The sequence below is a fragment of the Phycodurus eques genome, chromosome 1, assembly GCF_024500275.1.
Source record: "Phycodurus eques isolate BA_2022a chromosome 1, UOR_Pequ_1.1, whole genome shotgun sequence".
Taxonomy (NCBI): Eukaryota; Metazoa; Chordata; class Actinopteri; order Syngnathiformes; family Syngnathidae; genus Phycodurus; species Phycodurus eques.
Genome location: NC_084525.1, coordinates 31,142,839 through 31,157,839, shown reverse-complemented (window position 1 = coordinate 31,157,839; position 15,001 = coordinate 31,142,839). Strand labels below are relative to the sequence as shown.

Below are 15,001 nucleotides of genomic sequence, written 5' to 3'. Positions count from 1 at the left end.
AACAGGACGAGATGTCGACTTCCCCCAAGCATCATGGGAAATGCAGATTAGACAAAACAAGAGGGAGGTTGTGCTCTCAAGCGGTGTCTGCTTCCCTGTAGACACTGTGCTATTTGAGAGGTTGTCTTTAAAAAGACATTGACATCAGACATTGAAAACGCAATTCGAAGCATTTTCACCTGTTAAATCTGGTTTACAACGAAGACACATGTTGGGTTTAGACCAAAGATGAACATTAGTAGCACAGAAGAGAATAATTTCCATCCAGAGATTATCAACTGGGATACATACGCCACGTTTCCTCCAAGTGGTACAATAGACTTTGGTTTGCCATGATGTGACGCAATAAATTTAGACCAGGATTTTCCTGGCCTGCATGGCGACAGCTGGATCGGTGGCACGTGAGAGCAGCACCAGCAAGTGTAAGTCACCAGTGAAATTCAAGAGCAGTTTCGGGTGCTGACATTACCTGTAAACGAGTGGCACAAACGACATGTCTTCCTAAAGATTTCTTTTTCTTCCCATTTCCAGTGTGAACATGGAAGCGGCAATTCACTATCAATCAATCAATCAGTGCACATTAGCATGTTTAGCCTCACCCTACAACACTACGAGGACTAAGAGCCCAACAGTTCACATTAAATATATTGAGATCATTTGCAATGGAAAGTATGAAAAATGCATGCTGTACCGAATACAAGCCAATTCTGCATAGTACTGAAGTCAGTCTTTCTGCTTTAGTGTGTCATGTGTCTCTGTCTTGTCTTCATTTTTCTCCTTCGATCTGATTTTGTCTTCCTGGCCTGCTTGTTTAATCGTTCCCCCACCCTTAACTCACTGCATCTGTCTGTCTTGTTTTGTCTGTTGTGTCTCATGTCATCCATCTATCCTGTCTCGTCTCATTTCGTCTGTTCCTTTGCCTCGCCTGTCCATCTGTTTGTCTGCAGGGGGAATGGGGTCAGTAATTGGATCATTGCTCTCACAGTCAGAAATGCTCTGGTGTATGATTTCACCCGTGTCCCGTGATGTTTTCCAGATCGAAGACCTCCAGATGAAGCTGCAACATGCCGAGGCTGACCGTGAGCAGCTCCGGGCCGACTTACTGCACGAGCGGGAGGCCAGGGAGCACTTGGAGAGGATGGTGAAGGACCTGCAGCAGCAACTTTGGCCCAAATCCAGCAGCAACAAAGACTTGACAGCCAAGGACAAGGACATGCCATCAAAAAAGTAACCCGGTAGCCAATTCCCTCAATTCCCTTCCATCCCCACCTCCAGTGCAGAGATCCCATACACTTCCCACACGCCCGAGACCATAATACACACCAGTGTTCTTCACGATTGCCCTTGAGTATACCGAATAACAGTGACCTACAGGATTTGGGTCCTCATCCACATCCAAGAAAAGCAAATGGTCATCTGGAGAAAGACAACGAGCTGCAACGAGGAAGCGCGTCACTCGAACGCTGACTCTCACCTTCATACTTGCAGAAATGAAAAGTCGATCACAAGAGGGAAAATGTGGGTGTGCCTGTCTCTGATAAGACAAGTTGGCCAGTCTGTGATAAGAATGCTAAAAGATGATCATATTATATTAGTCATACAGCAGAAGCCTCCACGTTTGTCCCTCGACGCAATGAGGACGGAAGATTTTGAAGACATGATAAGCTACATAGACTCTGTAAAGAAACATATATCCAAATAAATCTGAAGATGAACAATACAAACGTACTATCCACATGTGCCGCCGTGTTATTTTTATTTTTATTTCTTTCATTCTTGCTTTTAGGGAAGCCATCGCAGCCCCCCCCCCCAAATAAAAAGTAATATTTTATTTTGAATTTCTTCAAGCAGTGAGCACAACCTCTTGCAAATTGATGTCATCGAAACTTGGATTTCTTTAATGCTCCAGAAGTGAGCACTTGATTTGGAATAATCAAACTTATCAGTCTACCATCAGTCTTTGTCCCAGTGTTGCTCACACTAAGTCCAATGAACACGGGTCACCAGCCATATTTGTGTTGAAGCATTTGGGTCAAAACCCAGAGGTGTCGAATCTTCTAAAGATACAAAATTCCACATGTGAGCGTGGCCTTGTTTTCTCATCTCATTCCACAGGAGTGAGGAAGCTGGCATTTATTTTACTTTCATTAATCAGCATATTAACTATATGACTATATGAGGCACCCTTGGCAAGAACCACAAATGTTCATGTTAATTAAATTAAGGTATGTAAATATATATTTTTTTTGGAGTTAACAAAAATGAATGGCACTTTGTCCTAACAACAAACTGTTTTTATGCATTGTAATTCCACTTTTGTCTTCAATCTTGTTTTGAAAACATCATTTTATCCATGAACGTTACCGTATAAATCCAATTAACATTTTGTTGCTTATATTCATTCTCTATTAAATATTGTTCTGTTTACTTAAGGCAAAGTATTGTAAATAAACCGAAAGAAAAACAAGGCTCTATCTGTTACTGCCTGATGTAGTCTGGGATTGATGGAACTGTTGGAATCAGTCGAGTTGGCTCAAACATATGAACAGACGACAAATTAAGAGGGAAACTTGAATGAATGGCTGCAGATGCATGGTGACAATTAGTTTTAGGGGTTTGAAAATGATGTCATAGTTTGCGGCCTTCAAAGTCACAACATCTCATTGCTTGACTTTGATGGGACGTATTGGTGAATTTCCACTTTGAATGAGGAAATCTATTTTGGTAGAAGTAATGCAAACACCATGGCAGCACTGTGTTGTTTTTCCCCACCATTAATTTGTCCCAGTGTGTATGTCAGTGGGGAGATTTCTTATATATATAAAAAAAAAAAAAAAAAAAAAAAGCCTGCACAAACAATCACCTTTGGATTTTTTTATTAAAAAAAAAGAAGACAAAAAAAGACATTTGCCAGAACATGCCGTCGCAGTGGGTACAATGCAATCAGAATGTACATGATGTTAACGCTATTTTTCCTTTGAATGTTAATGTTCTAAATGTGGAGATATATTATTGCTTGTCTATGTTCACTTTTTTTTTTTTGGAAGAAAACTCATTTTTCTTTATGCATGAAACTGAGAACGTTTGCCATTCATATCGTCAAATATCGGGCATTTACAGTATACTGTTCATGTAAGGGGTTTATTGTGTTATGCAATTTGAAGCAATTTGTCTTATCCAAGAGGAGGAAATGATAACTAAAAGCTGTATACATACTTGCATAAAACAAACAAACAAACAAAATAATAATACAAAAAAATATCAAATGCAATGCTGGACAACCTCAAGTGCCTGACACTGGCGAAAGGTTTCCAGAAGAGGAAAAGCTGAAGAAGAAGTTGTTTCGGGGGAGACAACTACTTTATTTAAAAAAATAAAAATAAACTCTCTCCCTTACTCAGCAGCTCTTTTTTAAAATCACCAATCCAAGTACAACAAGTTTACGTTTCTTTTTCAACGCAGAGAGCAATTGAACTATTTATACGTAAAGCTTTTTTCCAAGAGTGCGTGCTTTTTCTTCATTTGAAATCAATGATGTGCATGCGCAAACACTTTTGTAGATGACCTTTTTGGGAAAAGAAAAAAACACTTGCTTTGGTAAGTTGTTGCTAAGGGTTGTACATAAAGAGTTTTACGCATTTAATCCAAGTTTGTGGACATGCGGTCCTCAGGCATGCATGTTGAGGATGATTAAGAGGACTTTGTTATTATTGCTATTATTAAAAGGCCAGCTGAAATCCAACTGAAGGGCCCTCTCAGAGAAAGACACATCGTCTGCCACTTTGGCACACCTACGAATTGGTACATTTTGTAGTTGTTTTTACACTCAAAATAAAGTTGATAGCCTGTGTGTAGTTTTGTTTATGCATGATTTTCTATGAAGCAAGGGAGATGATAATGACATTGGCCCTTCGTTCGCCCGTGCACAGCAAGCTAATTGTCTTATTTTCGAAAGGAATTTGCTAGAAGAGCAATAACAATCCATATTAACAAACAAGTACTTGCCAGTGTGACGATTTGAATACGAATTTACAAAATGTAAATAATTTTTTTCATTAACAATATTGTATAATATATGTACATGGTGTTTCCTTTTGAAAATGAAATCTTTTCTTACAATAGATGTCTTGATTTACTGTTTTTTAATTTGTGTTTGGAAATGTTTCAAAAACAGTTCATGCAGTGCGAAAGAGACTATTCCCCAGGAGTCATTCAATTCTAATGTTTTTTTTTTGTTTGTTTTTTACTGTAGTCTTTGTATTGCATTTTTTTCACTAATTCATTTATTTTTCACTGTATGTTCGCTATCACATAGCAGAACTCTTTCTGTCTCTCACACTTGCACACACCAGATCATCTGAAAGATTGTTTCCCCCCCCCCCCCCCCCCCCCCCCCCCATTGTTCTTGTGTATCTGTTTAGCCCTGTGCTGCTGCTAATGCTATATGAAACTTCTAGAAATATTTTTATGTAAGAGGCAAAATGGAAGCTTTCCCATTTATAAATGCCACATATGCAGTACGAAAAGCTTTGGCCACTCATGTGATCCCTTCGTTTTCCCTCATCTTTTCCCAACAGCACCCCTCTCGCACACCGACAATATTGTAAAGGACTATGAGATTATGTTTGAAAAAAATGCAATGATTATACTGTATACTGCAGTGACTGAATGTACAGTATATAGATGCATTACCAGAAATAAAGTTGTTTGTCCAGATTGAATGGCCCAGTTTCTTTACTGCTTATGCGGTGAAGCCCTTAGACAATAATTATCTTGCAGACATTGCACACAAAGTGATGTGGCCCCTAATTCAGCTTGCTGATGAATGCAGTTTAGTTTGCAAGAAAATAAGGATGAATACGAAACCTGTTCTCTCATGTGGAAATACACATCTCAGTTCTACATCTTTACAAACCATTTTCTCTGGTTGAGTTTCTTCCGGTTCGGTTGCCACACCTATGCACTCCTAGAAGGATTCTTCCTGGATCCTCCGCAGCTCTGTAGTTCGGGCCATTTTGATATTACCCACTTCTTCAAAATGTCCTCTGATTGGGAAAGAGGGAGTCAGGTCGGGTGAGGAGCAATGTTCTTCTGAAGCAGGAACTGTCCAATGCTTAGGGCATTGGGCCTCGTTCACTCCCGATTTTTGTTCTCAGTGCATTGAATCAATCGCAACCGGAATGTTCTGTTTGTCTTAGAAGAGGTTTCGCCTATCATCTGAGCAGGCTTCATCAGTTCATGCAACAAGGCTTAGTTAAGACATACTCTAATCCAGTGTTGTGTGGAAAACTCAACTATTTACTCCACCGGCTAGTGCATCCTAACTAACAGATGTTTCTAATATTTTGGTAGCCTTATTTAGCTACATGAGAGTCAAAATACAAATATGAAAGTGAATTGACAATCCTTTGACAGTAATTCAAATCATTTGTTTTAGAAATTAGCGCAAAACAGAATTGCAACTTAGACGTGTTGACATTATCTACTCACAACAGATGTGTAAATATATATATGATATATTGTGCACATTGTAATACCATGATGCTCTGTGTGACATGGTTTCTTAGAACTATAATGTTTCAATCCTATTCACGATACATTTGTCTGATTAAAGTCACAAGTATCTTTTCCATATGAAGGGATGGTAAATGCCGCAGTACAATGTCAGTTGCCCCAGTATCAAGACAAGATGAAACAAGATTTCATATAAAAATATGGTTTTAGGGAATGTGCTGGAGAAAGCTCCATAATTACTGTACTCAGACACACACACAAAAGAAGATACGCAAGCACTTAACTAGAGATGAATTTACACTAGCTGTCATGTTCGCGCCCACTCAGCCTCACAGCATTTCATGTAAACACTCATTAGTGCGTAGACACACACGCGTTATGAGTTATATCATGCCTTCGTCCAATCAAGTGTGACGTGGTCTGATAAATTCACGATTTTCAAGTAGGAGAAAACTGAACATAAAGCCTCCCAAATTAAATTGTCTAGAAAAATAACATGGTCAATTCTGGTAAAACATTTAATAAAATAATAATATTGGCTACTGGTTTCCAATTAACTGGAGGAAATGCACAGTAGGTTAATTGAAGACCATAGGTATGAATGTGAATGCGAATGGTTATATGTGCCCTGCGATTGGCTGGCGACCAGTTCAGGGTGTACACTGCCTTTCGCCCGATGATAGCTGGGATAGGCTCCAGCAGCCCGTGACTCTAGTGAGGAGAAGCGGTGTAGAAAATGTATGGATGGATGGATGTGTGTGTGTGTGTGTGTGTATATACAATTGTATCAATTTTGACTGGACCCAGAAGCACGCGGAGGCTGAAGAGGTTTGTGGAGAATGCGGGAGGCGGTGGCGTGAGCAGGTGGAAGGGCTTGACAGCGTGGTTGGAGAGATCAGCAAGGCGGGGAGCATGGAAGGATCACTGAGGATGAGGAAGAACATGGAAGTCAGAACGGGCAAACGTTAATACTTTGGCAGTGGAGTCCTGAATCTGGCTGGGTTAAATTCAGGCAATGATGAAGGCTGATTGACAACAGGTGTGCGGCCGAGGTGGTGCTGATTACTGGGAAGAGAGAGAGAGAGGGAGAGAGGGGCGCAAAGCGCGACCCAAGCTCCAACAAAGGAACTGCAGGGCACAGCTCATGACAGTACCCCCCTCTCAACGGACGCCTCCTGGCGTCCTGCCCTGCTTCCCAGGGTGAGCCACGTAAAAGTCCCTAATCAGGGAGTCATCAAGAAGAAAGTCTGCAAGCTGTTTATTCCTCTCAACAGACCGAGTTAAAGCCGCCCTGACGTCCTTCGAAATGGACTGGACCCTGCACAGGTGATCCCTCACCGCAGGAACCACCATGAAAGGAGACATACCAGTGGCATAGCTGGTGAGGGAGTTATGGGCATATTCAATCCATGGGAGGAATGCGCTCCAGGAGTTGGGATTGCGTGCGGCAACGCAGCGAAGAGCCGATTCCAAAGTCTGATTTGCCCGCCCCGTCTGCCCGTTGGACTGTGGATGGTATCTGGAAGACAGGCTGGCTGCTGCACCCACCGCTTTACAGAACTCCTTCCATACTTGGGGGGAGAACTGAGGTCCTCAGTCCGAGACGATCTATTGGGGGAATTTGAAGACGGGATTGACAAGGAGGTTAGAGGTTTCAAAGGCATAGGGTAGTTTGGGGAGGGGTATGTAATGGATATATTTGGAGAACTGAGCAATAATAGTAAGAATGATAGAGTTACCTTCAGAGGGAGGTAGGCCGGTAACGAACTCCAAGGCGATGTGGGACCAAGGGTGGCTCGGGATAGGAAAAGGGCACAGCAGACCAGCTGGGGGCAGATGTGAAGTCTTCCCTCAGGCACAGATGGAACAGGCTTGGACGAAGTACCGGGTGTCTTTCACCAGGCTGGGCCACCAGAAGTGTTGTTGTACGAATTGAATGGTGCGGGTGATTCCAGGATAACAGGTGAGTTTTGAATTGTGGGCCCACTGAAGAATATCAGAACGTGCCGAGTCGGGTACGAACAGCCGGTCGGGAGGTCCAGTCTTGGGATCTGGTTGGGTCTCTTGAGCATCTTTAACTATCTGTTCGATCTCCCAGGTGGCTGCCCTAAAGAAGCAGGAGGAAGGGAGGATGGTTTCATGTTCTGCAGGGCTGGAGGGGGGTGAGTACATGCGAGAAAGGGCGTCAGGCTTGCTGTTGCGGGAACCAGGGCGGAAGGAGAGGCTGAAGTTAAATCAGCTCAGGAAGAGGGCCAACCGAGCTTGTTGGGGGTTAAGACGTACGGCAGAACGGAGGTAGGCAAGGGTTTTGTGATCACATCCAAATGATAAACGGAGAGTCAGTCAAATTCACCAATGCCTCCACTCCTCCAATGCCCAGACAATGGCCAGCAGCTCTCGCTTACCAACGTCATAGTTCCATTCGGCAGGGGACAGATGAAGAGGAAAAAAAGCACAGGGATGTAGTTTCTGGGAAGTGGGATCCCGCTGCGAGAGAACGGCGCCCGCCCCAGTGTCCAAGGTGTCAACCTCCACAATGAACTGGAGGGAGGGGTCGGGTCCCTCAGGATGGGGGTACTGGTGAATATGTTTTTTAGCTGGTCGAAGGCTTGGGATGCAGCTGGGGTCCACTGGAATGGAGAACTGGTGGAGGTAAGGCTAGTGAGAGGAATAGCCGCCTTACTGTAATTGCGGATGAAGCAGCGGTAGAAATTGGCGAATCCCAGGAAATGTAGTTCTTTGTGGGTGGAGGGAGTGGGCCACTTGACAACTGCTTGGATCTTAGCTGAGTCAGGTTGTAATTGTTCTTTGGCAATGATATAGCCTAGGAAGTGTACGGAGGAGAGGTGGAATTCACATTTTTCAAGTTTGACATAGAGGCGGTTCTCAAGGAGATGCTGGAGGACTTGGCAGACATGATGGTGGTGTTCTTCAGGAGAGCGGGAGAAAATGAGAACGTCGTCTAAATAGACAAAAACAAACCGGTTCAACATATCACAGAGGACGTCATTAATGAAGGTTTGGAAAACGGCGGGGGGTTAATCTGAACGGCATGCCTAGGTATTCAAAGTGTCCAAGGGGGGTATTGAAAGCAGTTTTCCATGCATCCCCCTCACTGATGCGGATGAGACGTTATGCATTATGTAAATCCAATTTGGTGACTATCTGGGCGTCGCAGAGGTGTTCAAATGATGGGTCAATGAGGGGCAGTGGAGATTTGTTCTCTACAGTGATGTCATTAAGTCCACGGTAATCAATGCAAGGGCGGAGTTTGGTCTCCTTCTTCTCAACGAAGAAAAAGACGGGCCACACGGGAGAAGAAGAGGGCCGAATGAGTCCAGAAGGCATGTAGTCACGGATGTAGTCCTCCATAGCTTTTTTTCTCAGGAATGGAAAGGTTGAGGAAGCAGCTGGAGGGGAGAGGGGCTCCCGGCAGAAGGTGGATCGCGCAGCCATGGGGGGGAGTGAGATCCTTACTGAAAACAGGGGCGAGATCATGATATTCTGCTGGTACCCGGGAGAGGTCGAACGGTGTGGCAGGTGGTTGAGGTTTGTTGGAGGGTGGCATGGCAGAAAGCAGACAATGCGAATGGCAGTGAGGACTCCACCCAGTGATCGATAGGTGGGTCCAGTCTGTGGTGGGGTTGTGTTTTCTGAGCCAGGGAATACCAAGGACAAACGAAGTCTCAGGGAAGGGACAACGAAAAGGGAAGATGATCTATCCAGGGCTGTGACTTTTTTTGGCGACAGGAGGGGTTTGAGAGGGAGTTGGAGCTGACGTGCTCAACCCTCGTGAATTATACTATCATCTGCGCCGGAGTCGATGAGGGTAATTACAGGTCTGTTGTGCACGGGACCTAGAATACACACGGGAACGGTCATACGGGAGGGAGAGCTTGGTGAGGTGGTGATTTGGCTCTCGGGTCGTGATCAGCCTGGTCTTTTGGTCTCAAGGGGCACGTGGAAATGAAATGGCCTGATTTTCCGCATTAAGTACACAATCGCTGGTTGAAACGGCTCTGACGTTCCTGAGGGTCTAATCTTGTGTTGCCGAGTTGCATGGGCCCATCTGGTACAGTGGGGGCTGATGAGGAGGAGGTCGGAGGTTCAGAATGGGGTGGAGGTGCTAACGGCGCAGTGCCGCACTCCTACCTCCCTCTCTCGTGGTCTTTCCCGCAAACGGTTGTCCAGGCGGATGGACAATGAGATTAGATCCTCGAGTGAGGAGAAGTAGAGCCCTGAGTGAGCATAAGGAGGCGTCGAGTGGCTTCCCTGCCCTGAGTGGGGTGGTCGAAGACTTTTAAGTTCGGCAGAAAAGGAGTTAAATTACGCGAGTACCAGGGAAGAATTATGTGCCCATTTGGCAGCTTTACCATGTAAAAGATTGGTGACAAATGCGACGATAGATGGTTCCGTAGGATAACTCACCGGTTGCAGATTGAATATGAAGGAGCAATTTAAAAGGAATTAGCATCATGCACCAAAGTCCCCTGAGTAGGGCTCGGGTGGCTGAATGTGAGGCTCTTTGTACGGGAGGTGGAATTGATTGGAGGCTGCGGGCTTGGAAGGAATACTCACGGGAGGATGGCCATAGTGCGTTTGGGAAGATATGAGGGATACTTGTTGGGAGAGGGTGTTTAAAAAATCCATAATCTCACAAATAATCTTATCCTGTCTACCAATGAGGCGCCTTGGTGGATGAGCGCTTCCTTTAATGCCTCCGGGGTTGCTGGGTCGATGATGGCCAGAGTATTCTGTCACGATACAATTGCATCAATTTTGACTGGACCCAGAAGCAGTCGGAGGCTGAAGAAGTTTGTGGAGAATGGTTTATTGAGATTGGATTCGGAGTTGGACCTCTGAGGCATAATGGCGGACCGTTGAGACAGGGGACGTGTGGGAGGCGGTGGCGTGAGCAGGTGGAAGGGCTTGACGACGTGGTTGGAGAGATCAGCAAGGCGGGGAGCAAGGAAGGAGCACTGAGGACAAGGAAGAACATGGAGGTCAGAACAATTGCGAGCAATGGCATAGTTTAGGTGCGAGTAGAGAGCCGATGTACCACGGGTGAAAAAAAGAAAGAAAAACCGAAATATCACACAGCCATTAGTATTCAGACCCTTTGGTCAGTATTTAGTAGAAGCACCCTTTTGAGCTACTACAGCCATGAGTCTTTTTGGGAATGATGCAACAAGTTTTTCACACATGGATTTGCCATTCCTCCTTGCAGATCCTCTCTAATTCTGTCAGGTTGGATGGTGAACATTGGTGGGCAGCCATTTTCAGGTCTTTCCAGAGATGCTCAATTGGGTTTAAGTCAGGGCTCTGGCTGAGCTATTCGAAAACAGTCACGGAGTTGTTCTGAAGCCACTCCTTCGGTATTTTAGCTCTGTGCTTAGGGTCATTGTCTTTTTTGAAGGTGAACCTTCGGCCCAGTCTGAGGTTCTGAGCACTCTGGAGAAGGTTTTTGTCCAGGATATCCCTGTACTTGGCGGCATTCGTCTTTTCTTCGATTGCAACCAGTCGTCCTGTCCCTGCAGCTGAAAAACACCCCCACAGCATGTTGCTGCCACCACCATGCTTCACTGTTGGGACTGTATTGGACAGGTGATGAGCAGTGCCTGGTTTTCTCCACACATTCCGCTTTGAATTAAGGCCAACAATTTCTATCTTGGTCTCACCAGAGCAGATAATCTTATTTTTCACCATGTTGGAGTCCTTCAGGTGTTTTTTTTTTTAGCAAAATCCATGCGGGCTGTCATGTGTCTTGCAGTGAGAAGAGGCTTCCGTCGAGCTACTCTGCTATAAAGCCCCGACTGGTGGAGGGCTGCAGTGATGGTTGACTTTCTAGAACTTTGCAGCTCTGGAGCTCAGCCACAGTTAGCTCCCCCGATTGCTCAATTTGGCCGGACAACCAGCTCTAGGAAGGGTTCTGATCGTCGCAAACGTCTTCCATTTCAGGATTATGGAGGCCACTGTGCTCTTAGGAACCTTAAGTGCAGCAGAATCTTTTTGTAACCTTGGCCAGATCTGTCCCTTGCCACAATTCTGTCTCTGAGCTCTACAGGCAGTTCCTTTGACCTCATGATTCTCATTTGCTCTGACATGTACTGTGAGCTGTAAGGTCTTGTACAGACAGGTGTGTGGCTTTCCTAATCAAGTCCAATCAACATAATCAAACACAACTGGTCTCCAATGAAGGTGTAGAACAAGTTTAAGGATGATCAGAAGAAATCAACAGCACCAGAGTTAAATATATGAGTGTCACAGCAAAGGGTCTGAATATTGATGGGTGTGTGATATTTCAGTTTTTCTTTTTTAATAAATATGCAAAAATTTCAACAATTCCGTTTTTTTTTTTTCTGTCAATATGGGGTGCTGTGTGTACATTAATGAGGGAAAAAAAATGAACTTAACTTATTTTAACAAATGGCTGCAATATAACAAAGAGTAACACATTTAAGGGGGTCTGAAAACTTTCCGTACCCACTGTATATCACTTTAAAGCTTTGAATATTTTGTGCAGATGCTTCAAATTCAATTTAAATTAAAAGCAACTTTTTTTTCACTTCAAATAAAATTTACTGCGCTTTTTCATGTCATTTTCAAATCATCTTAGGCAACATTCATTCCAAGCATGTGTAAGACCTTAAATATGTTCTAATTTTGTTGTAACGACAATGCAGAACAAAAAAACATGTCACAAAGTACCGTATTTTCACAACCATAAGGCGTCTTAAGGCATCTTAAATTTTCTCCAAACTGGACGGGGCGCCTTATAATGCGGCGTGCTTTATGTGTGCACCGAGTTCCAAAATCTGTAAATGTTGTGTGACTTTATTGAGCGCTCCGCTTGACTGACTGGGAGCATGTCCTGCCGACACGCTGCTTATATAGAGGAAAGGCGGATCTGACTGAGGACTGCATGCAGACGTTAAAGGGGGAAGGGTGCGTGTGAAAGAGGACGCTAAAGGCACGCCCCCAGTAGGTATATCGCGCCGGTATGTGCATTGTGCAAAACAACATCGGTTTGGCGAAGGACCCCCGAAAATGGCACCTATGAAGAGACACGCTTATGACGCACAGTTTAAACTGCAAGCTATCAGTTACGCGGAGGAACATGGGAATCGAGCAGCCGCGAGAGAATTCAAGATCAACGAATCCATGGTTCGCAAGTGGAGGAAGCAGGAAAACGCCAGCATCATTGCTGAACAGCCCCCGGCAATGACACTGACTCCGACAATGACGAGAGGGAACCCAGCTCTTCATTTCGGATACAGAAGATGAGGACTTTGATGGATTTGTGGATGAGGATTGATCACAAAATAACGTGAGTACATTGTTAAATACTTCAATAAAGTACAACTGAACTCAGTTTTGCTCCCGCTGCCTTTTTAGCGTGCATGCATGCTACCATATGTTTTAAGCTAGCTATGTTTGCGCCCAATAATACGGTGCGCCTTATGTATGTGTTAAATACAGAAATATACCCCGTAACTGAGACTGCGCCTTTTAATACGGTGCGCCTTATGGTCGCGAAAATACAGTAGTAAAAACTTCCCATAACAGAGGGGGTCGGGCTGTCAGACAGCAGCAGAACTGCATACAGGACTATTGACTGACCCAATTACAGTAGTCACATGAGGAACAGTCAGCTCATTAGTCTCTGGAGTCTCTCCGCAGCTCTCAGTCTTCCTCAGCCTCCGCGTCTCCTGCTGTTTTATAATGTACAGTCAATTACAAAGTCATGTTTAATTCATGAAAAAAAAAACAATTTCTATTACAGCTGGATGGCGTGTTCTCTCATTTTCTGGCACATGTTGCACATATAACACATTTCTTATACAACTCTATAGAGTTGTATAAGAAAATCAAACATTGCAAAATACTATAATATTGGGACGCTTTTATTAAAAGAGTACTACTTAACAAGAGTACAACTCCCTCCATATGCTTATACTATAGTGTACTACAGTATTATACTATAGTAGTATATAACAACTTTCAGTTTGTCTCATCACGGGTTCGACACGGCAAGTCAATCACATAATTTGTTTGGCACAATTGTTATGTAGTTAGTGGCTGGGAATTGGGGCACTGGCAAGGAATCGAACCTACGGCCCCTGCACGACAGGCAGCTGCATGTACCACGACACTACCGGCGCAACCCTATGGAGTGTATAAATACAGTATATAGCCACATTGGTAAGCATCCTTGATAAATTATAAAACTCCAAGTTATTATTCTCATTTGAAGTGACAAAAAGTCTGATGAACAGTTAAGGGAACAATGGGAGCTAGTCCAACTCCTGAATGATGAATTAAGTCTTTGGACACATATTATGTGATGTATTGTAATTAAACATGCTTTTTGAGATCGTATTTTGTAACTGATGAAATAAAAAAAGTGGGCAGTGTGGCTGAGGGGTTCAAGTGGTCATCTGAATTTGAGCTGATGCTGATGATGTTGTCATTTGTGTTTGTTGTTCTATTTAACACTGTGAAATGAGTGATTTGGAAAAAATACAAACATTTCCCTTCGGCATGTTTGGCAATATTTGCAAAATGTGTAAAGCCTTGGAAGGCTATAAAAATCAGTATGTGTGGCTGCAGGTTTTCCGGCGTTATAAAGAATAATTTTGTAACTTAGATGGCCAAAACAAATGACCAATCATGAAAGGCAAACTCAGCATGATAAGATTAGAATAAAGTGGGCTACACACGTGCACATTTTGGACATCATAACTGATTTTTAAAGGCTGAGGGCTCGCACATGACGTGGAAAAAATAGCACGTATGTGCTCACTGCTCTTATAGTATGTGATGTAATCGAGATGACCAACACAGCACATTAAACGCATAACCGTAGCGATTGAAATACAGACAATGGTGGCTTTTCTGACTTTGACTGAATCAGGGAAATCAGTCTCAAAATTGGCCCAATTAAAAATAAGTGTATACATTGCTTTAAAACCAACGCAAGTTACCAAGAAAGGTAGACTGACTAAAAAAAAAGAATAAAGCCATCCCATCCGAGTATATATATATTTTTTCATTTCTTCTAATTCAACTCGTGTCAACAGTGGGATAAAACCCAAAATATGTGAAGTTTACCCACAAGGCACAGCTTAGATACAGTCGTTGTCCTAAAAAAGATGAATCTGTGGTTTTTTTTTTTTAAATGTTGTGATTGTCAGTGAACTGCTTTGTTCAATGGGATAAATTAGACCTCTAGCAAATGAGCCAAATTGTTTGATGACAGTGAAATCCTTACATGATTTGTGGTGTGCATTTGTGCTTTTAACAGACCATTCAAGATGAAAACTACTCCTTCACCTCTCCATGACCTCTTAGCACATTTTTCAAGACCTTGACTGTGACTCCCTTGGGAGGGTCTCCAAATAGATTTCATTAATAGACTTTGACCCAATAAATTGATATCATCGAGATCCAAAGCTATCAAATTGAAATTAATACTGTTATAATTCCG

At 43.5% G+C, this 15,001-nt stretch overlaps 1 protein-coding gene across 1 annotated transcript in view; it reads left to right on the top strand.

Moving 5' to 3' along the window:
- skia (v-ski avian sarcoma viral oncogene homolog a) overlaps positions 1-4,721 on the top strand; it is an 80,871-nt gene extending 76,150 nt beyond the window's left edge. Inside the window, exon 7 of the mRNA XM_061687484.1 lies at positions 1,037-4,721. Coding sequence (XP_061543468.1) covers positions 1,037-1,231 — 195 coding nt within the window. The 3' untranslated portion in view covers positions 1,232-4,721. The remainder of the gene's footprint in view (positions 1-1,036) is intronic.
- The last annotated feature ends 10,280 nt before the right edge of the window (positions 4,722-15,001 follow it).